Genomic DNA, 23449 nt, shown 5'->3' with positions numbered 1-23449 from the left:
ACCAGCCCAGCATCATCCATGAGCTCTGGGATAAATCAGGGTAAGCCCAGCCTCCCCTAAGTCCCAAGACAGTGTCCCCTATGGAGCAGCCTTTCTCCTGAATATGCTTTCATTTACATACCAGTGCTGTCTGCACAACTAAGCACCTTTGTAGAAACTTGATCAATTTGTTAAATTATTTACCTGCTGATGGCTTTAATATGGCATGTGGGTGACTAAGGGCAGGAGGTCTCAGGGAAACCAAGCCTGAGCTGGGGTTTCTGCCAGGATAAATCAGCCCACCTCTGCAGATGACTAAGTGGCACAGAGGCTGGCTGTCACCCTGTAACATGTCACTCTTTAACAAGGTGTGACACAGACTCACCTCCTGTGTACAGACCCAGCGGCTGGGGAGGAAGGAAGGGCTTAATAAACACTTCTGCCTTTTTGTGATGAGTGCCCTGTAAGAACATCACAGTAGACAGGCAGACTGGGTTCAAGGTCTGGTGTCTTAGGCCCTGTAGACACTGGGGAGGTAAAAATCACCCACAAAGCTTTTGCTTCCATCTCTAGGAAAGCAGATGTGAACCTGTGACCTGAGCATGATGCCTAAATCATTTTTGAGTAAGCAATGCCATAGGTTTGACATGCTCCTTTCACCCAAATGCCTACACACCCAATGCTCACAGTTGAAGATGAAAATCTGGGTTTAACTTAAAAACCGTCTTCAGTTCACCAGTGCACCCATTTTCTGCCTTCCCTGTTTCTCACCAGCCTGGTTTACATCCTGTACTCTGAAGTTGCATTAACATAGAGTTCAAATCCTCCCCCTTTTATTCACTCTACCCACTAATTTAATGTTGCCTAAATAATGAGAAAGGGCTGAGGATCTGTCTAACAGCAGTAAACAAATGTGCACTGTATTTATATACTAAAGCCATTCAATTAAGTCATCTTAAAAGTGTAAAATAACTGCCATTACGGAGAAATCATGATAGAAATAACACTGTGGCACATATTTCTGCCTTTGGTGGAAAGTTTAGTGCAGAAAACAGCCTTAACCTCACAAAGCCTCTGAGGTTCCTATCCAGAAAGGCTGAAGGTGTAAGAAAAACACCTCAATGATTGTATGCTCAGAGATAGAAACCAAGATCCACACACTCACATACCAAGGGAAGATCATTCACTTGTAACATTGATCCGTAAAATGAATGTAGATATTTAAATGAAAATTAATCAAATACAGGGTACCCAACACCCTTCTTTGCTGGTTTCACCCACGATGACTGAAAGACAGATCTTATCAAGGTCTTCAAACTGCTTTGGTTGGTGCATCTGCATGGTTCCTCCCTCATCCTGGATTTGTGCCCTATAACTGCCCTTTCTCCCAAGGCAGAAGGTTTTTGGTTCAAATCCTGCAAGACCAGATTTTGGATCTGAGTGGGTTCCCATTTTCTTTTGAGTGCCATAAATGTCACCCTGAAACACATCACAGGTGGTGTTGTCCTCCTGACACAGATTTACACAGCATTAGATATCTCTGCAGAGGATTAGGTCATGAAGCTCTGTGATATTTGGCAACGATTTACAAGGCTGGAGTCAGAGCAGAGTTGGAGAGAACTTGTTTAAATGCTTGGATGTTGGTTTTGAAGGTATCCCTGTCAAATTTTATTTATAGGAGAATTACTAACACAGGGACTTGGCCATTTGGACTTGATTAAAAGTGACCCGGAAGGTTATTTTTAGGAAAAAAATCAAGCAGTTTTCAAAATTGGTGCTGACTGCCCCACATAATCACAACAAAAGGTGAAGTCAGCTATTTCTGTTATTTTTTTATTGTTGCAAGGCTATGCAGCCCAGAGCTGCTCTAAAGTTCTGCTTCATGCTCTGCTCAGAATCAAAAATGTGCTGGCACCCAGAAAACACCTCTAGGGTCAATGTAACCTCCAGATTCAGAATAAGTCACACACACAGTTCTAGTGTTTTCAGTACCTGTTTGCAAATAGTTTTGAAGGTTTTTCATAGAAAACTTACCCCTGAAGTTCAGGCAGCACTGTAACATGGTGGAGAGCAAGTGAATCCTAAGCAGCCACTATTGCTTGGAACCATTTCCCATAAAACACCCAATTTGCTGTTGACCTTGAGCTTTCACCTCAACTTCACCTTTTACACAGCAGGTTACAGGGAAGGTATGGAATTCCTCATCCTCCTGTGCACTTCTTCTGAGCCAAGCAGATTTATCACAGCTCCCATTTGCTCTGCTTCCAGCATTTCCCTTGAAGGTCTTTCCAGAACTTGCTAGATCTTACTAAGAAGATTTCACAGCTTTCCATTTAACTTAATCAAGGAATAGTTTCCCCGTGTTAGGTCTAGACTGTTCCTTGTCCCCTTGACTTGCTGCTCATTTGGTGCCCCTGAAGTCCTCAGAACAACGTTGTCACCAGAATTTTCTATCTAACCTGAAGTCCAGTGCACAACCTGGCCAGCAATGAGGGTCCCTAAGGAGGAGAAAGGTCCTCATAAATCAGTGTATGCAATTCTGCCTCCACAGCCTGTGACACGTCTCACTAAACTCATGGACTAGGATGTCAATCACATGGCAACTCTTCCCTTTTGCATTCCCCAGATCATCTCAGCACAGCCAAGACCTCCAGCCTCAGTGCTGTCAGACACTTACCAAAGTTTATCCTGGCCCAAAAGAGGGGAAACCCTAAAAGAGTCAGCATTTACTGCCCAGCTCAATAGTAGAGTTTCCCATCAAAGCTCAGGCCCCTGGCAAAGCCTTGTAGATCCTACCTAAACAATTCATCTTCTTGCTATTGTAGACAGGCAGGGAGTGTGGAGCTCTCTCTGATCCCGGCATTTAGAGAAGATTTTTGCCCCTGTTCCTCATTTTATTTGCCCAGAGATAGCTTTATCTATGTATCTGTAAGTATATTGTGTGTATAAATATAGACCTCTATTTTTATATTCCCATGTATTTCTACATTCCCACATACTTCTACAATCCCACATATTTCTATATTCCCACATGTATCTACACACAAGTTTATCTGTACAGATTTTACAATAATTTGCATGACAGGCGCCTGGAGCTGGGAGGAGGGAGAGATAAATGAACCCCACAGCTTTTATGGTTGCCATTTTCAGTCTTATGATCAAGGGGAAAATGAGAGCTTTTAATTCTGGTGCACTGGGCACTAGAAATACCAGCCATGGGAGTTACCAGATCTGTGGCTGGTGTTTTGAAAGCCAGTCTCCTGGTATCTGTGTGTCTTGGTGGCACTAGCTTGGGTCTGGATGGCATTCAGGGCAAAATCAAGAAGAATCAATGAATTTAGAGTGCTAGAACACAGGGAAGGATCTCTGATGAAAGGTTAGCCTCACTGATAGCTGTATAAATTATATAAACACATATGTAATATAACTCTAATGACAATAATTTCTGAATGCCTTCATAATTTTGACAATCTACTTCAAAGTCTTGTCCAGGAATCAGAACATTTTTTCAGTAATTTCCACTTTCTTGTCATAATTTCAACTATTTTGCAGAATTTCTGTCATTCTTACAGTAAGAAATATGACTTGTGTATGTGTCCAGGTGGCACCCAGAGTAGTGTTAAATTCTCAGTGTGCTCACGCTGATCTCACAGCCATTCACCAGCTACAGATTTGCAGCATTGTCTGACTATTTAAATTATTCACCATGAACACACAGAGATAAAATTCTACAATAATTTTATGTGTCTTCATTATCTGACAGTGACTTAAGCAATCAGTGTTGTAAACCAATGTAAAGCCAGTAGAGCTACCAGAACAGAAGTTTAAGGCAGCAGAAAAACAATTATTAAGTAGGAAATGTGATAATGCAGCACACAGAGGGGAAAAAGGCCTTTAATCAGAAGATCATAGACATTTTTTTCCCAAGGACTGATTGCATTTTGAACAGCAGTGGGTTCCTCCCTACATGAACACATTTTAGTACCATATTAGCAGCCCCCACAGACTCCCAGTCCAGGGTGGATTACAGGAGTCAGGGGCACAGAGTTTGGGAGCAGTGTTTCACCCAGAGCTGGTGGAGATTCCTATAGCAAGGAGAAACTGGAATAAACTGTTTCAGCTGGAATAAAGGCTGCTCCTCTCTTTTTTTAATTCCTTCCCACCAGCCTAAAAGGACATGATTTTAGATAACCTGGGAGCATCCACCAGACTGAGCTGGAAGCAGACAGACCTGAGCAGCACCATTCTGAGGCAGGCACCACCCAGCACAGACTGCATGTTTTAATTAACCCCTGACCACCACTGAGATGAATTAATAGCAGAGCCCTGAAAACAAGGAATTCTGCGTGAGCAACAGCAAAAATCCTCCTTGGATAATCACATAAATCCTAAACCCAACCAGAATCTCCACTAAATGCCTGCTGCAGCACACATCTGAGAGCAATGCCCTGCAAGTGTCTGTCCCAGGGAGAAGGGGAGACCTCCTTCCTGGTATGGGCAACAGCATATGCTTTATGCAGCCAGGGATTTCATCAAATTAACCTGCTTGTTCAAATTAGAGGGGAGGGAACAGCAGGCAAAAAAAAAAGACATCTGAATGGAAGCACAGCAGCCAAGCTGAAAGCTCTGGCCACTTATTTAAATAAGCAGTTCCAGCTAATGCAGGCTCCTGGTGCTTTCAAATAGCTTTTTGTGTGCCCCAGAAACACCTGTCTCTCCCTCTCTAATTGTGCCTTTTAAAAAAAATGAAAATAGGAGAAAGAGCCTTTGGATTGCTTTGGGTGCATCTTTTCAATCCAGCCTGCCTTCTCCTGTTTTTGCTGCCAAGGATAGGATCACTCCATGACCTCTTCACTGTCCAGTGTCTTTTAGAGCCAGGCCTGAAGATAAAAGTTTCTCCCCTTGATTTGAAAAAGAACAAAATTCAGTCTTTACCCCAAATGCAAGCTGGAAAACCTACAGGGAAATGGGACTTCGCAAATAAATTGAAATACATGGAACTTCTTTTGGCACTCTGAAATATAGCTGGGAAAAGGAAGCTTGTAATGAGTTTGGTATTCCTTTCAGCATCCACCCTTTCCCAGCAGACTTTTATTGTCATTTCACTTTTTTAAAATATCCCTTTGTCCTTTCATTCTGACACTGCATTATCTGCCATACAGATGCCAAACTGTATGATTGCACCTGCCAATCCAGAAATTGCACGTTATGAAAGAAAGGCATAAAGTTAAAGGAAAGTCTTAAAAATAGGACACTAGAGAGACACTAAGGTGACCTAAATTCCCATCTCTGCTCCCTGTTTCCTTGAGTCAAAACCCTCATGTTCAGGTAAGGACTACAAACTCCTTAAGGCTGCTCTGGGGTTGGTCCATGGCCTGGAGGTGAAAACATGTCTGGAAATGAGCTGTCAAAGGGCTTCCCTCACTGCAGCTGCTCATGGAGTGCTCTCATGTATTATAACATGATGGGCTACACGAGTGCCTAGATTAATTATAAACAAAAATTATCTCCTGGAAAGCCTCGTGCTACTTCTTATTACTCAGGTTTAAAAACTCATTTACTTCATCCACTCTTTTTTTGCTGTTGTTTTTTCCAGGACTTTTCCCCCTCTTTTTTTTTTTTTAATTTTTCTTTTCTCCATCTACTATTCAGGCTTTAAAACTCTGTTAATATTCCATGTTCTCAGCTTGTCTCCTGATCCTCATGTCCAAGCTTTTCAAGGCAATGCTTGCTTTTCAGGGGGCAGCCTTGTTGCAAGCAGCATGTGTCACTCTTGTTGGGTTAAATGCTTTTAAATAAATCATTCCTGCATCCTAATTGCTTCCTGGCAGTTTCCAGAAGAACCTCTTTACGTCTTGCTGTTCTCTTAATCTGTCACCTCCTCTACACCTGCTCAGGCTTTTCTAACAGCTCCAGTCAATTCCCAGGGCAGATGGCTGAGAATCAAGGATTAAAACCTCAGCTAATTTCTGAGGGCGAGTCAACTGTGAGCTTTCATCCAGAGAGGCAGCAAACTGACTTACTGATCCGCAGTTTTCTCCCCCTCACCATTTACGAATGGATTTTCAGCTTGTCTCAATTCACCTTTTTACTGCAAACAGGCACCTTTGCCACACCTTGACATCCTGTTTATTAGCACTGGGTAGGGGTCACAGAATCACAGAATCTGCTGGGTTGGAATGGACGCACAAAGATCGTGGAGTCAACTCCTGGCCCTGCACAGAACACCCCAAAAGTCAGACCTTGTGCCTGAGAGCATTGTTTAAACTCTGTCAGGCTTGATGCTGTGACCACTTCCCTGGGCAGCCTGCTAGGGATTCCTGTGAATTTTGGGGATCACATGATGTAACTTGATCAGACAAAGCTTGGCCAAGTCCCAAAGGCTCCCTCCACAGTGGCTGTGCAGGTGCAGATGCCTTGAAAAGTCTGGTGTTTCTGTCATGATTTAGAGCAAAATAACATCTTCATCATCAACAGCGTTCTGCTTCTCATCCAGATGCTGTGTGGAGACAGCCTGGATTTAGGGCAGCTGGAGAGGAAAGACATTGTCCCCTTAAAAAGATTTCCAAAGCTACCTCACGTTTCATCTCAGGGAACCATCCTGATGCTGAATGCTGTAGTCAGGAGTGGACTTGATTATTTCTTATTATGTGGAGACAGTGTTACTGTGCCAGGGGTGCACAATGATTACTGACAGAATATTTCCCTGGGGCTCAGCCCCATCAGCTCTGCTGCATTTCCATCCCAGCTGGTGGGAGCTGAGGTGCTGAGCTAAAGGCAAGTTTCTTTTTGGGCAGGATTAGGATCAACCCCGCTTAGATATGACATAATGAAAACAGCAGCAAAAGCAAGCAAAAAAACCTCAACAAAAACAAACAAAAGCCCCAAACCAAACTAAAACCCAAAGAAAACCAAAACCCCCAAAAAAACCAAACCGAACCAAACCAATAAAGTAAGAAAACAAAAATCCAAACCAGAAAAATCTGTTTGTGTTGCCTCCTCAAGGTGCTGTTCTGGATTTGCTTGTTTCCCTAAAGCATTTATTTAATCAGATGTTCCAAATCAATATGACAAAATACCAAATTGTTCTGAGAAACATGGCAGTCTTAGCTTGAAAATCAGCTCACTTTAGTTGGGTTCTTGAATCTGATTGATCCTGAATGGTATTGTATTGAATATGCCAGAATGGAGAGGGACTCTGAAGAATTGTGGGATCCCTGACTTTTGCCAGGAAGGATAATGGTATAAGCAGGAGTACATACCAAAAGTAGGAAACTTCATTTGCCTCAGCACAAAACATCCCAAAGCCAGCCGTACCAGAGTAGGAGATCTGCACAAAGCCTCTACACCACCAAGGCACAGCTTTCCAGTTTCATCCCAATTCCTTTGATCTCTCCCTCACTAATAAGGAATCTCTGCCCTCCTGCAGGCTGCCTCTATCCCTTCACTTCTTCCTTTTCCCTCCTCCTGAAACCAGTCCCTTGAGCTGCTCCTGGCCATCCTGGATGGAGCCACAAGGGTAGTGGATGATGATTTTTTGGTCTGCAAGTCTGGGGTTCAAAGGTACTGGTCACCAGGGAGAGGAACTGTAGGACAATCCCCCATCCTCCTCTGTCCCTGGAGAGTTTGTGGGGCTCTGGACTGTTAAACACAATCAGTGTGTCTCTCCTAGCTCAGCTCTTCCATGCAAGGGAGAACATCCCCGTATGTGGAACTTGGCAGCTCCACTCCCAGTGATGGAAAGGGCCAAGCAAGCTGCATGCAAGAACTCCAGGATTTTCTTCATTATTTTCATTTTAAGCATAGTCTTCTAAAAAAAGGACATTGAAAAGTGCTCCATATTTAAATAACTTTGAGAAATAAAAACGTTTGGTAAATCTAGCTCAGTAAAATCTGAGTGGAGATGGGTCTTTTACAGAACTTTTGGAAGTTGAAAATCTGCTTCAGTAATTGAAATTCTTCAGCAACTGCAGTAATTAGTCATCTCCCAACCACTTTGCAAGGTGTAGGCAGATAGTGAACTAGGCTTACTGTGGGCTTTTTTCCTCACCTACATTTTCCACCCCTTTTCTTGCAGGTGCAGCATGTTTTGTCCTGCTGTGCCTTGTCTGAAACTCAGCTTGTGCTTCCTCTTGGCAAAGCCCGGGCTCTCCCCTTTTAGCATCCATGTGATAAGGAACATGAGGTGCAAACCAAGGTAAGACCAGACATTTGCATGTTTTTGCATGTTGTTTTTGCATGTTTTTGCTGTGTTGAGATAAAGTGTGGGGTGGTAGAAGGGAGATTTACAGCCTTGGCTGACCTGCTAATACACATTAAAACCACTTATCTCACCTTCACGTAGATTTTTTTCTTTTCACTTTTCCTGAATTAGCCAATATGTACTAAAAGAGCATTTTTAAATCTTTCCTTCTTTTTTTCTTTTTCTTCTTTTTTCTCTTCAAAATCAGGCCCCCTGGCTTCTGGAGAGGGAATCTCACTCCCATTAGTTACCTGGGAGGCTTATGCCATCAGAGAGGCTCAGAAGAATGTGCACTGAGACAACTTCAAAAATCCCACATGTGCACTTGCTTTGAGGAACTGGGAAAAAACAGTCAAAAACTGAACTCTGAAGTTATAATACCCTGTTGTACCTATGGACTTTTGACAACTCACAGAGAACATTAGTAAGTTCTCTCTTAAGATGCTGCTCCAAGTGACAAGACATATTATCTTTAATCTACCTTGGCTGTATTTTTGCCATTCTGCTCCTGTGTGCTGCTCTGAACAGAAACTAGACAAAATTCACATGCTCTTAGGATAATGTCCCAAGAATACAAATTGGATTTCAATGCTGTTTGGGAATGACTCATTACAGCAGATTGTGTAATTACTGGTACAGCAAACAGAAATCACCTTGTTAATCAACAGGGAACACAGATGGAAAAGAACAATTAAAGTAATCATAAGCCATCAATATTTACTTCGCACAGCAAGTTTTTAATTGTCACTTAAAGACAATCCGACACAAGGGCATAATTTAATTCAATTCAATTTTAACTAGGGATAGAAAGACTGTTTTAAAATGCTCATCTCAGATTCAAGGATTATTAGCTGCTTCTTTACTTGTCTGACAGTGAAGTATTTAAAGCAGAAATCTTAGAGCAAGTGCTCTCCAGGAACTATTTGGGAAAATGTAATACCTTTATTTTTGTTTAAGTGTTCAGGGAAAGTGATAGTGCAACTGATGGATGTCTAAACATCCATGAGCAGTCCTCAAACAAGCAAACAGGAAATTTGGCAGCAAACAGGAAATCTGGAAAGCTGCTCAGTGGGGAATACAGATCGCTAGTTACAAACCCAGCAGATCCAGGCAAACACCAGAAACATGCTGTGTTAGAACCACTCACAAAAGTTACTGAGGAGAGTGAAAAATACATATTATTTCATTTCCATAAAAGCATCTACAAAATCCTGCCTAGCGGATTTGCTGAATAACTGGTTTGGGATGCCTGGCCCTCAAATCCATTGCTGAGCCTTGCTTGAGTTGTTTTGCAGACAGATCTACTACCTGAAACTGTTGTGAGCTCCTGCCTCCATGGCAGGGGGGATGGAAAAGGGATGAAAGAACAATTTTCATCCCTGGTGACCCAGCTGGAGAGAAACTGGTGGGGCATCAGGGCAAAAGCTGAGAATTAGAGATACCCTCCCCTCCCTGCTGCAGGACATAGTTCAAGGACCACCCATTGCTGGAGATGTCTGGAGGGGAAGGAGGCTGCCAACATCACTAACAAAGCAATTGTTTAAGAAAATAGCTTTCTCCACTTAGCAATCTTGAAAGACAGGACAATCTTAGAAAGAATTGGTGGCGAAAACCCCGTATCACCTCATCTCTGAAATCAGTACATGACAATCAGGCTTGGTTTTTTTAAGCCTGGATTGGGACTAACTTTTGGTCAATTAAATTGAACACAAAAGCTGCAGTAGAGATGAGGGATTTGTGATAATGGACTTTCGTGGAGTGATGACATTAGTGCCGGTTTAAAAGGATTTCTCTGTGAATGCCACAGGCAATGAAACTTGGTTGGGACTTTTTTTCCTGAGTGTTCTTAGTTGGGACTTCACACCCCTTTCCCACGAGCTTTCTTGTGACAGCTTCTCTGGGGTTCCAGCCTCTCACCTCTGCCTTCAGCACATGAACAGCGAGTGAAGAAGCTGTTGACTGCAACACCTCCAGACTTTGAATGATGCTAAGTCCCACATTTATGCCTTTCCCCAACTGACCATGCAATGGAATAATCCATCTGCTGTCAGCAGGGACTGGGACACAGCTCAGAATTAATTGGCTGAAGCTCAAACTAGATAAGCTCAAGATAATATTTATAGGTCAGAGGAAACAATTGAAAGGAACATCAAACACGACACCAGCATGCCCAGCTGGTGGAGTCTCTCTGCCCCTTCTTTCAAAGCCCAATTGTCTGCTTTTGCAGGACAGCCCTGGTGGAGAGCAGTTCCCACAAACATTCACTTTGGGTGCCACTTGCCTCCATCCCGGGCCAAGTTCAGACTCCTCGTTTAATCTACTTGGTCCAAAGAGGTTTTGATTGCATGGATGCTTGGAAAACATCTGTTCTTTGTGGAAATATTTGCCCGTGCATCCTAGCAAAGAGGACTGGGCCTAAATACCATTCCCGATGGTGATATTGATGTCTGTCTACACTTCTGTCTGTCTGCACAGATATACTACAGCCTCTGCCTTTCCCTCATGTGAAAAGAGCTGTGGATTGAGTGCCCACCACTGCAGTTCCTGAGCACAGAGAGGTGATATTGGCAGTGTAGAAGGGTGTTACTTTTAGCAGTAAACTTCTTTTTTGCAGGGTAACTTGTATAGATGTACATTGATGTTGTTTGTTCAGTATATCCAACTTTCAGCAGACATCTAAGGCATCTTTCCCAGGTGCCCTGAGCTGAAATGAGCCTGCATTTTGTGGTGTGATTAACCCTTTCTCTTCTGCCCCAAAGAAATCTGTAGCAGAGTTGTTGACAGGATGTTACTGCATTGCAATATTATGTGAAAGCACTCTCTGCTACACTAGCACACTTCTCTGAGATGCTGAGAAGCCCATTACCAGAGATCATCCTTTAGGGATTCTACACACAGCAAAAATAGCTCTCAGTTTGTGGATTACTCTGTGTTTTGATGTTTAGGCATTGCAAAACAGAATTTTCTTTCATAATTCACAACAGTGAGATGGAGCCTCTGCTGTTCCACTGGCCCAAATCAGTGTCAAAGGTCTCTCACAAGGCATGATATATAGAAGAACAAAAAAAAAATTCAGCAGCAATATGCTTATGCCCCCTCTGGGTTCAAGTCCCTTTTAGAAATAGTGAATACTTGCAAATTTTGTGCTGGTTTTATGAATTATTCAAAACAGAAAATAGATTCAGAGTTGCATTTGTACAATGAGAAAACACAGATGAGAGATGGTTTCACATGTCCAATCAAAAATCAACCATCGCAGCTTGAATTTTGAATGCTGATACCAAACTGCTAATGAATAATTTGCAGATCAGGAATTTTTAAGTGAATAATTTTAAACAAATAAATTTGAGAAAATCAGACAAGTGGTTCATCTGCTTCTTTTGGAGCAGCTAATTCACCCATTCACTCCCTTCTGCAGCTCAGTTGCAGTGATTTGGTTCTCAAAGGACCAAAAAGAAAATGCAAATTGAAATAAAAAGTGTGCTGGCAAAATTATAGGATATTACTGTGCCAATTCAGAGTGGCAGGGTGGGTTAGCAATAGGGTAGGAGAAAAGCATCTGTTAAACCTGCTAAAAATATAGTACCAGGTTCTCATAATCTGCACTGGGAAAATATTTTTAAAAAAAGAATAGTGCAGGGGAGAAAGATTTATTCATTGAGAACCCTAAAGAGCAACTGATGGCCTGGAGTTAGTCAATAACCAGAACAACTCAAAGGTGGAGCAACTTTTTGGTTGGACTGGAAGCTTGCAAAAAGAGTATTTAAATGTGGGTGGAGCATTTAAATGTGGGTTAAGAAAATAAAACGCGTTCTGGGTCAGTAGGAAGGCTCTGGGATTTATTTTCTGGGGATGAGAGGAGTCCCAGGGGCCTGTGTCCCCCCTGCTTTATGCCATGCATGCTCGGATGTGTGACAGGGAAAGGTGAAGCCCCTTTCCCAGGCCATCTGTGGCTCCTTCTCCAATCTGTCATTATAAACTCCACCATTAAGAGGCAAACACTCAGCTAATTTACATTTGGACTTTGCATTCTTGTGTGGCTCCTGTTCCAAGAGGGGTTTTCACATGCAGGACAGAATTTATCTTAGTTTTTGGTTAACTCTGTTTGGTGTTAATGAGATGTTGTTCTACAAGTGTGAAACTAATTTCAAACTGTTAGTGATGCAACAGAGTTCCAAACTGCCTCAGTGAATTCATCATGAACTCATGTTGTTGTGAATTCATCAGGAAGACCTCTACTTATGGCTGTGACAATATTCATCCCTCATCTGGCCCTTCTAGTCTTCAGAAGCTCTCTGAAACAGCAACTCCAATAACAAATTCCTGGAAGCCCATACAGTGCTTTAGGTGAGTCCTATTTAGTCCTATTTTACAGATGGAGAAACCAGAAAAGAAAAGCTATGTCACCTAAATCACAGTAAGAACAGTTTTCAGGGCTGTGCTATAACTTAGGAACTGGTGGATTCCAATTTTGTGGTTAAATAATTAAACCAGGCTTTCCTCTTCTGCTGGAGCTAATCTGAGAAAAATGAGTGCCTTCCCTTTAAAAGGTTTCTAAGCATATATGCAAAGAAGAATTTATGGCCTGCAGTTTATGTACAGAATTTCCTTTTCATAAATCAATTTATTAAAGCTCTGGAGAAGCTTCCAAAGGCTCTGATCCAGCAGTGCACTTAAACATGTCCATAACTTCAAAAAAAGTAAATTGTCCCATTGAAGTGCTCTCCTGGGCTGGGGCCAAAGAAAGTGCAGCTCTTCCCTCAAGTCAAGGTTCAGATGTAAAATGGGGAAAAATAATTTCTCTGAAGTTTAATAAATTACATAATCATGGCAATGCTCTGCCAGCCTCCCACATTAATACCTCAAGCTAACAAAAAATGGCCTCAGGGAGATAACTGCCTCCTCGTTGATACACTGAGACGAAATGTTAGACTTCATCTGGAGGATGTGATGTTGCTGACTTCTCCCAAATTTGGCAGATCCCACATGAATTCAAAGTGAATCTTTGGAGGAGCCAAATCTGGTACCAGCAATTCTCCTGGGACACGAGCTTCCTTTTGCTCAGACTTTTAAATTAGGAGAACAAAGCGTGGCGGTATTTCAAGGATTTGGAGTATTTTGCAATGTTTTGTAGTAGTGAAGCCACTTTGCCAAGAGGACTTTTCACACCTTCTTCTGGACTCCTGTGCTGGTAAATATTTGGGAGCCAGTACTGAACATACTGTTACACACTGCTGGCAGCCTCGCCGGGGAGCTCCGCCAAGGACAGCTCCTCTAATCTGCCGAAAACTTCTGTGCCCAGGTCATGTGTGGAGCAGGCTGAGGTAACTGGACCTTTTGCTAGCTGGGAGTGTGGAATGAGATGTTAAATGCTAAAAGAAAGAGAGAATTCCTGCGGATGGGAAGGGGATGTGACTCAAGTTAGCAGGGTGACACATCTACGTCACAACTAAAGGCGTTCCCATTTGCTTTGGGTCACGGGGATGCACAGCTACGTATCCAAATCTCCTTTGAGCTCTGCCTAGGGGTGATGCTCAGAATCAGAGTGACAGCTGTCATTTCACAGATGCAAAGCTGCCAAACTTAACAGCCCTTTCCCACCCACTGTAAAACCCAACATGAGAAACGTTGTAGTTCCAAAATGATACTCACATCTACAATAAGGAAGTCCAGCCAGCACCAGGCGTTGGTGAAATACTTCTTGAAGCCATAAGCCACCCACTTCAGGAGCATTTCCAAAACAAAGATGTAAGTGAATACTTTGTCAGCATATTCCAGCATGGTTTTTATGTTTTTTCGATCTTCAAGGTAAATATCTTCGAAGGCCTGGAAGTACAAAGGATTGATTAATAACTGCTCCTAAGCCCTGTTGGAAAGCATGAGTGTTGCACTGCAGGTCTGTATTTGATAAGATTATCATGTACAGTCTGTGATTTCAGACATATTTTAACATTACAATCAAAAAGAGTGTTCAGGCACAAACAGGACTGACCCTAACCTAAGAGAGATCTGTTCAGCTTTCCCCTATAATGGACACAGGCTTGGCTATCTCTCTCCAGCCTCTACTGGCTGTACTGGCTAGACATCCTTTGAGTGTAGGAAGAGCTTATGCACCCTGAATTTGGAGTGTGAATCCATGAGCAGACTGCCACCCCCAAATGCCCAGATTTATCCTGCCTCAGCTCCTGTTGGTTGTGCCACTGCTACCCAGGCACCTCAGATGTCCCAGGGCACAGGATGTCTATATTTAGGAGGCAGAATATGACCCTTGAATTTTGCCAAATAGATCTTATTGCTAATGATGACAAATTGGGTTATTAACCTGCCTGTGTTATGGAGTACTGGAGTTCCCTGGCTTCTGCTCAGCCATCACATTTCAGGTGGCTACAGCTCTCTGCCTCAAGAAATGCTCATTATTATTCACTTAGTAGAACAATAATGTTTTAAAGGTCAAGGTATCTATCTCCCCATCTCATCTGTCTCTCCAACTAATCTCATGCAGAGCATTATGAAAAGAGTTTCAGTATCTGTATCAAACACGGGCAACTGAATAACCCCTTTAAAATATTTAAGATCTAAACCAATATGCCTCCTAAAAGAAAGAAAATAAAGATGTCTCATAGTTTAGCCTTCACTTTATAACATAAATCAAATAAAAGGTAGGATCCTAGTGTCAGGTTTGCCCATATACAGCCCATTTTGGGGCTTCTAAGTCAAATTACAGTCTGCTTCCCTAGCTACTTTTGCCACTGCCGTTACACAAGCTGCTCCCAAGTCCCTGTAACCTGGATAACCCAAGCTGTGACGTATTACTCTCATCCCATCGTGTGACCCAGAGCACTTGGCAGCAAGAAACATAGTTTGAGAGGGTCTGTGCTAATCATCTGAATTATCTGCATTTACATATTTCCAGATCTGTAGCTACTTTCTGAGGAGCTTCAAAAAGTCAGCAAACACCCAGTGCCTGGAGATACAAGAAGTGTGGTACTTGTCACTCAGGCAGTCACACTGCTCTTTTGCCTGCCAGGGAACAGTAATTAAACTGACAAGAAAGCTTTGGCAGCCTATGCCAAAGCTTGTCCATTTGTCCCCACACTTTGGGGTGACGTTTTCACTGCAACTCTGTCTCCTATCTTGCCTTCAAAAATGATATTTCAAGGGTGTGAAAGAGCTGTTGGAGAAAGCCTGAAAACAATGCACAGATTGGAGTTTATCACTTCTCATAGGGGCTCGCTCACTTTGTCAGATGACTTGCTGTACTTTGCAATTACTGCAAAAATAACAACAAACCATTTAAAGTGATTTCCTCCTGTCGTTCCTTTGCTCTCCCTACTTTCTACTAACTTGTCCTACTGTCTACTAACTGTGTTTTGTCTACTAAAAGCACACTGTAAGTCAGGAAGCAGCTTATTAGGAGATGAAAAATATGCTACCTGGACACTTCTGTACTTCTGGACAAGCTGTGGATCCTACCCAAATGACAAAATTCTGGTGATTTGCATTTTTCCATGGTGACAACAGATGAAACCTTTGCCATATAAAACATCAAGAAGGGGTTTTTTTTTTCTGCTTTGCTTTGTGTGTTAAAAAAGAGTTAAGTGGGATACCTGCAGTGTTATCCAAAATTACTGTTAAAAAGTATGCTTCCAGTTTGGGTGCTTATGGCTTAAAATCTTAAGGAAGGTTTTTGGATCTTCTGCAATAAGCTAAAGGTGTATTTTCATGGTTTAACCACATCCATATATCTATTGGCTTAAAGGTATATACAGCTCTTCTCCCTTAAGAGCTTAGTATCCCAGGGATGCAGCCAGATGAGCTCAGTTTTTGGAAGACAGCAACCCAGAATAACAGAAAAAAAGTTGTGTGTTGCCTCCAACATCTCCAGTCCAAATACCGAAGCGCGGTGCTGATATGTGAGAGAATGCAGGATAATTTGCCCTTATACAGAACTGCATTGGCTAAATTGAAAACAGCAAAAACTAAATGAATGCATGCAATTTAAATTAAATGAGCTTTATATTGCAGTCTTCAGTTATCTAAGGCACTTTTAATTACATATGTAAGGAAGTGTATTCATCTGAAGCATATTATAGCAAGCGACAATCCCCCTCTAAAATGTGTTCAAAAATTAATATTCTGATGCTCAAGCTGGTGCAAAAACTGTCAGAGTCCATTCATTTCAGCAAAGCTGTGACAATTTTCAGAAGCCTACTATTTACCCAAGTTATTCAGCCTCTTATTTTTCATAATAAAATAAAATCCCCTGAGCAACATTTCAGCCCATCTCTGGTGGACCAGGAGAACAGTCTATTTTCTTCCTTTTTTTCATCAATATTTATGTATTTCTACCTTCCTGTCTCCCTTCAGAGACTTTCTCTGAGCTACATAAACCCAGTACTTCTGTGTTTTCCTCTTTTTTTTAGGCCACTGATAATCTGTGTTGCTCTTCTCTGGAGTTTCTTCAATTAGCCCATGTCTTTCCCAAAGTGCAGTGCCCAGAGCTGAAGCCAGTGCTCCAGCTGAGGCCTCCTTGATGCCAACTGGAGTGGAAGAACAGGATAATTTATACAGCCCAGTGGGATGTTGGGCTTTTGTGTAGGGCTGTGATGGAGTTTATTCTGTTTGTTGCCTGCTCCCTCTCCAGCTCTTTCTAGTAAATCTGCTCCTTACAGCCGTCCTTCATCACACCTTTCTGATTATTCCTGGTGAGGTGAAGCAGGAATAATCCTAAAATGATGTTTGCCTTACTACTTAAGGCAGATTCATCCATTTGGCTGAAGTCAATCCTGACCTCTGGAAATATGTGGGTAACCTGTCCACACGTGGCACTGCCTGCAAATTTAATAAGTGTATGTCTTACTCCCTTACAAAGGAAAAGACCAGTGACCACCAGACCTGGAGAACTCTCGATACACAGCTCTGCTCTAGATCAGGATAAAAACCTGGGAGAAATCCTAACCAATTCCAGGGATTGCTGACGTGTAAAAGAGAAATATAAGTACACCTCTGTGAAGAACTCAGGGCTGATAATGCAGAACCCAGTATGCAGTGGGATCTCAGGAGGAGAGGATCTCCTATCAGAGTCCTGGGCAATGACCAACCAGTGCCCATACACACATGTGCACCTGGACACAAACAGGACCCATGCAGGGAAGGTACTGAGTGTCAACCTAAGGTGTATTCAAAACAGGAATACAGGCACCCAGTAGCTCCATGGGTAGCAGTGATTCAGTGCCCTCTTTGTCTTTTATAATTGTGATTTGCTGGTTACAGAATGTGCTAAAAAAAAAAAAAAAGAGAAGAAAAGAAAAAACAAAGCCACCCCCGGAGCAAAATGCAAGTCTCCAGATGGGAACTCTCATGGAGGAGCAGCTATAGGATGCTGAAGCAGCAATGCTGGCAAACTTCCTCACACAGACTTCCTTAAGGATTTTCTTTTCAAAACATGCAAGTCAGAATTTTACGATACAGCAGAAGAAGGTTCCCCACCATATGGCAAAGGCAGGTGAAATCAGAAAAGCTGATGACCTATTTAAGCCCCAGACATACTTTGCTTTGAGAAATGACCAGTGAGAGCTCATAAGATCTTAGAGACAGCTAAACTGGGGAACACTGAGACCCATGCCCACTTTTAACCAGTTAGGGAATGCTGGCACATTTACCAGGGCTCCACTGCTCAGCAGGATCATGAAGATGATGAACGTTTCAAACCAGTTGTGCTCCACGATTCTGTAGCAGGTCTTTCGCAGCCTCCACCAAATTTTGCCTGGAAATTTTGTGATGTCCACTGAACAGCACGGGAAGAATCGCACACAGACTGTAAAGAAATAAAACAACAAAAAAAAGGAATTATTACCAAAAAAGCGCCCATTTAATTCTTAAAGCTTCATTAAGAAGCTGCTAAACAAGATTTCTTAAACTGACACGCTGCTGCAGTGTCTTTCCTCCCTTTTGTTTATCATAAATCCCTTCTGCTCTGCTTTCTGCTTCCCTCTCTCACTCCTCTATTAAAAACCATTCAAAATCACTTGTGTCCCAGGGAGTTCTCCCAATGATTTTTGTGATACGGAATATATCGGCCATGAGTCACCAGTGCCCTAGGTCATTCAAAAAGTGTTATCTTAGCTCAGGCAGCACTTCTGATCAGGACTAATAACTCTAGGAGGTTATCAGTGATAGCTTCCACATCCTTTTGAATGGAGGAAGGTTATTTTCTTGCTACTACAATACCACTGGAATTACTGATTGAAAGTGGCAATCTGATGAAAGAGAAATGATGAGAGGAGGTGCTACAGTGCAGATGGGACCAATGTGCTGAAGAGACTCAGGCAGCAAAAGCAGGAGCAGATTTTGATCTCTTGGACTCCCATTAGCTTAAACAAGGCATTAGAACAATCTTGGAATTATACTGAGGCAGTTAAATCCCCTTTGATGCCACAGAAATTTAGATATCTGCTCCATAGCAGGTTCCCCACTGATGCTTCATAGCACTTTGTGACCTCAGTGACAAATAGTGTGTGATAGTTAAGTGCTGTGCTGGTAATGGGGCCCACACAAGGATTTCTGATAGGCAAGACCATGGCCATTTTTAGTTTCCTTAGCAACACTCATTTGTTATAGCAAAAAGATGTCATTGGTAACGGATAGATCCATCTCCCCCTCTTCAAAAACACCGTGTGCATTGCCTTGAGCTGGGCAAGAACTTAAAATGGTGTGAGACGACCCTGGGAGCCACGAATTGTCCTGGCCAGTCAGTCTTCTGCCAGATCATCTGACTCAAACCTCACATTTGCTGATAAGAATGACCCTCAGAGACCATTTTATTTTCGAAAAAGCAAGCTTCTTCTTACCCTGTATTTATTCTACGTGTTGTATAGAAAGAGACTTAACTATGGAAGTTTATCAGTCCCATCATGAGAAGAAAAGCCAAAGGCCAACTGCTTCTACAGCTGGAAGGTGGCCAAGGTCACCAACACATCTTGAAACACACAGCCACTGCTCAGAAGTGACAAGGGAAGGCGTCTCACCATGGTGACGCAATCAAGTGTTTTTGCAAGCAGAAATAATATTTAGGCAAGGCAGCTTGGGAAGGAAAGAGGGCGAGTGCCAAGGTTACAGAGAGAGCAGATGCTGCTAATTCAAGGTGGCATAACTGAGGTGCCTGAGCTGCCTGTGATATGGAAGGAGATCAAGTGCAGCTCCTGGGATGCCGGGATTCCCAAGCAGCTGGAAGTGGGGCTGTGCTGGCAGCGGGCTCTGCCAGGAGGAAGAGAGCTGCTAAGTCTGCTGTGGTGTTCCTGGCATTTTCTGTGAGTTTTTATTATCCCAGATCCCTGCTGTGGAGCAGCAGAACTGTAGGATCTTTCATAGAGGAACTACTCCCAGAACTTTTCCCCTCACATTTCTGAGATTTTGGTTAGGTGTAGGCTCTTGGCTGTGCTGGGTTTTGGTGTGGGACTAAAAGGACAGTAAACCATTTATGCAAAGGTAATAGTGCTGTGATGCAAATAACTACCTGTCCTCTAAATGCCTGCATCATACAGACCCACAGCAGCTCCCAGTTTACCACTGCATTCTGGAACTCAGAGAAATTCTGGGCTCAGTTGAAATACACTAAATTATCCAAACTTTTTTAGAAAGGCATAATACTGGGAGAAGATAGAAATGTAAGAACCAGCTCTCTGTCTCTTTGTAGGTCAGGCACCACTTCAGCAAAGGCAAGAATTATCCTTCTAAGCACTTCAATCCCAAACACTAAAGAATCAAGGCAAGCGATAAAAGGACAACATATTAGTCACTACTTTTTGCTAAAACCAGTACAATGCTCACAGCTGGCAGTGCATGTGGGTTTGGGTGTATTTTAGGAAGTAGGTACACAGAACAGACTTCACAGAGCAGGCTCTCTGCTGAGAGAGGCCCATCAGGAGAATCCCAGCAGCACAGCACGACAGAGGGCACTACCAGCTGCATCTCTCAGCAGGGCTGCCAGAAAACTCTTGCACGCTTCTCACCCCACAGCCCCATGTGGTCATCACCATCTCTCAGGTGTCTGGCTCACACTCTGTGCTTATAATTCAGGGAGACTGCCCACCTCATTGTCAGCTTTGAATCAGGAAGACCAAAGGCTTGGGCTCAAAACCCTCACTTATCAAATGAACAGCTTAATGAGAAGGTTGTTCACTCTGTTAGTGTGGATTTCTTGTGTTAAACAGAAATCCCCTTTGTACTGGAAGTAGCCACTGCTTGCAGCAGAATTAACTGTCCTTGCATCTATCTCCTTCCCAAAACCAATTTCAATTTGGAAAAAAAATCAACTTTTTTTCTTACTTAAAACATTTATACAGAAACTTTTCACTCCTTTCTCACAAGTTTCTTCCTAGATGGTTACTTGGCTTTTTAGTCTCTCAGATGAATGCCTAGGCCCAGCCAGTAACAGGCATAATATGCTCTGCCATGCTCCTACAGAGCATATAAATGCTCTGTAAATACTGTTGGAAAAGGTTAGGATCTCCCAGGAAGTGGTTTTCCCCACTCTAAGATAATTGGATGAATCATTCCCTGGAGGAGTTCCACTACACAGGGTGCCTACGTGATTACCTGAGCCCAGGCACAGCTAAAATTAGGGATCACCTTCATATTAGAAACTAATGAGCAAGGCAATGTGGGTTCCTAAGTCACTTCGTTTGTGATGGGAAGTACAACATGGTTAAACCAGGTTGTTACTGATTCAGTTGGCTTCCACCTGATAGTCTACAAGTCCAGAGAGGTATTTTCAAAGACAGAAAGCCCAGTAGCACCATTATTTTTTTTTATGCTCTTTGATTTCTTTAATGCAATTTCAATCTGAAAAAAAGAGTCTTAGTTACTGACAGTAATACCTTGAAAAATCCAAAATAGATTCTCGGATGAGTCAGCCCAAAATCACAGTGCTATTAAATCCCATGCTTTTGATTGGGCCCAATTCAGAAACGTTTAGACCAGATTCTGCTACAATTGCTAATGTCAAGTGGCATTTCCGTGAATAATCATGCTGTCTGCAATTCAGATGAAATGCTGCTTTTAACTATTCACCAGTTGAAAAGAAAAAGGAAAGAAGAAAGGAAAACTGACCCCAAACAGGTCTTTTAGTGAATTAGTAGAAACCTGTTTCTATTTTGAATTTTGTCATTTTCCTCCCTGACTCTTCTTTCATGCCTGTGCTTTTCTGGACTCTCTCTGATTTTGGTAGCCTATGTCTCTGGTCACCTTGACCAAAGCTTACATGCTGAGTCAGAAACTTCTCCTAACCAACAAAAAAGTTTACCTGACCTTAGTCTGTAGTCTAACACATTGTTGGGGATTTTTTCCCGTATCTGTGAAATCAAAATATCGAAACCATTTTGATGCATTTAAGTCATGACCTGGTGAGGGTCTGAGCAATCCTAACTCCAGCTGATAAGGCAGGTGGTCAGCAAAGCCCAGCTTCTTGTTTTAGAAGGTGCTTTTATCCACACGAAGGAGACCATTCTTTAACACCTTTTAGCACAGCAAGTGTCAAGGCAGGAATAAAACCTCTGGCATTCTTATGACAGAGTTACTCATCTTGCCTGGTCTAACAGATTTGTGCTATCCCACTGAAATCAGTGCTAGGAGGGAATGGGTTGTGCAGAAGACTTTCTCCACCTTGTGATTTTGTCAGGGCTTAGTTTTGCCACTGTAATTCATATTGGGCTGCATCGTTTTTGAGAGCAAATTGACTCATTTCACCATGGTCTTTTGGTTGGTAGATTACTGCTCATCTGAAACAAAGAACAGCAGAAAAAGTCACCCCAAAGGGTTGCATTATTTCCTGGTAAATCTGTGAAGCTGTTCTGAGCTGCATCTGTGGTCAACTTGTCCAAGAACAATGTCTGTTTTCAATTGACATTTGGACATTTCATACCATTTCTCATAAAACAGAGACCTATTTACCAAGAAACCTTTCCAAATGCATTAATACACCATGATATTATTTACTTTTTGGTTGTATTTCATAACAAGGGAAATGGTCCCTTCAGTCACTAGGGTGTCCTACAGCACAATCACAAGCTGAAGATTAAAATAGATCTTAAAAAAAAAAAAAAAAAGAAAAAAAAAGAAGGAATTGAATATACAGTGCATTCTGTATAAATATTCCTTTGGTTCCATATTCACATTTTCTAGCCTGGTGCATTCTAATCATGGAGCTCTTAGACCTGATTGCATTACCTTAGTGCATTGGGAAAAAAAAAATCTCTTTCTAAATTTGGTAGTTATACTGAAAAACCTTCCTCCTCAATGCCTGACAGCCAAGCCTACTGATTTTGGGCTTATGGGTAAAGAATTTACAAATCCACTGCTTGTTCACACCAATATATATATATTTAAATTTTCATAAAATTATTAGTTGTGCTTTGGAAGGATTTGGCTGCTGGTTCTCTTCAATAAACCAGGAACGCCAATTAATTTCTTCCATTCTGTTGTCCAGCAAGTATGGTACCTCATGTTCAAACCATAGCAATGTTGTGACTGCCTTTACACATGAGTTCTCAATTATTGGGACGTTCATTTTTAGAACAAAACAGTGTTTTTCTTATCTTTGAGCGCTGGTTACAGCATTGCTTGGTTTGCCACAAAACACGGCTTCCTCAGCATAAACTCAAGAAGGCAGGAATTTGTAACATGGATTTAATATGTATTTTATATATGTACATGTATGCTGGGTTTCTAATGACCAGTGTGGCTACCTGGGCATGCACAAAAAAGAGAGCAAACCTGACTGTAAGACCATAAGACTTTGAAAGAGCCCAACACTCTCCCTGTGCTCGAGGGAACACGATCTCAGCAGACTCTTCTTATTTAACCCCTTCCTCATCTTCTGGCCCCGCTGCTAACTCACTCAGGGGGGTTGGAACTGGATTACCTTTAAGGTCCCTTGCAACCCAAACCAGTCCATGATTCTGTGACTGCACATCTGGGCTTTATAGTGTGTGGGAGAGATCTACTGTCTCCAGCATTTGGGTACCTGAGACACATATGGAGATTTGAGATTTTACTTGTGTGCTACAACTGGGTGCTGCCAAGAGGGGATCTGACAAAGCCTCAGCCTGCCAGGTGTTTTTACCCTTCCAAGGGCTTAACAAGGGTACATTTCTTGTTTATCTGCTGCTACTCTCCTTCAAACACATCATCTGGGAGGTCACTACAAATAGCAGTGTGACGCCTTGGAGG

General features: G+C 42.4%; 1 protein-coding gene across 8 annotated transcripts in view; it reads right to left on the bottom strand.

The window, feature by feature from the left end:
* Positions 1-23449, bottom strand: part of LOC116439197 (sodium channel protein type 5 subunit alpha-like) — a 217415-nt gene that overhangs the window by 24289 nt on the left and 169677 nt on the right. For all 8 annotated transcript variants that reach the window (XM_032098425.1, XM_032098416.1, XM_032098434.1 and 5 more), the window contains 2 exons: positions 17884-18038; positions 13874-14047 (listed from right to left, as the gene is read on the bottom strand). In XM_032098425.1, coding sequence (XP_031954316.1) covers positions 13874-14047; positions 17884-18038 — 329 coding nt within the window. The remainder of the gene's footprint in view (positions 1-13873; positions 14048-17883; positions 18039-23449) is intronic.

The sequence above is a fragment of the Corvus moneduloides genome, chromosome 1, assembly GCF_009650955.1.
Source record: "Corvus moneduloides isolate bCorMon1 chromosome 1, bCorMon1.pri, whole genome shotgun sequence".
NCBI lineage: Eukaryota > Metazoa > Chordata > Aves > Passeriformes > Corvidae > Corvus > Corvus moneduloides.
Note: the sequence above shows the minus strand (reverse complement) of the source record. Positions and strands in the feature narration are given on the sequence as shown.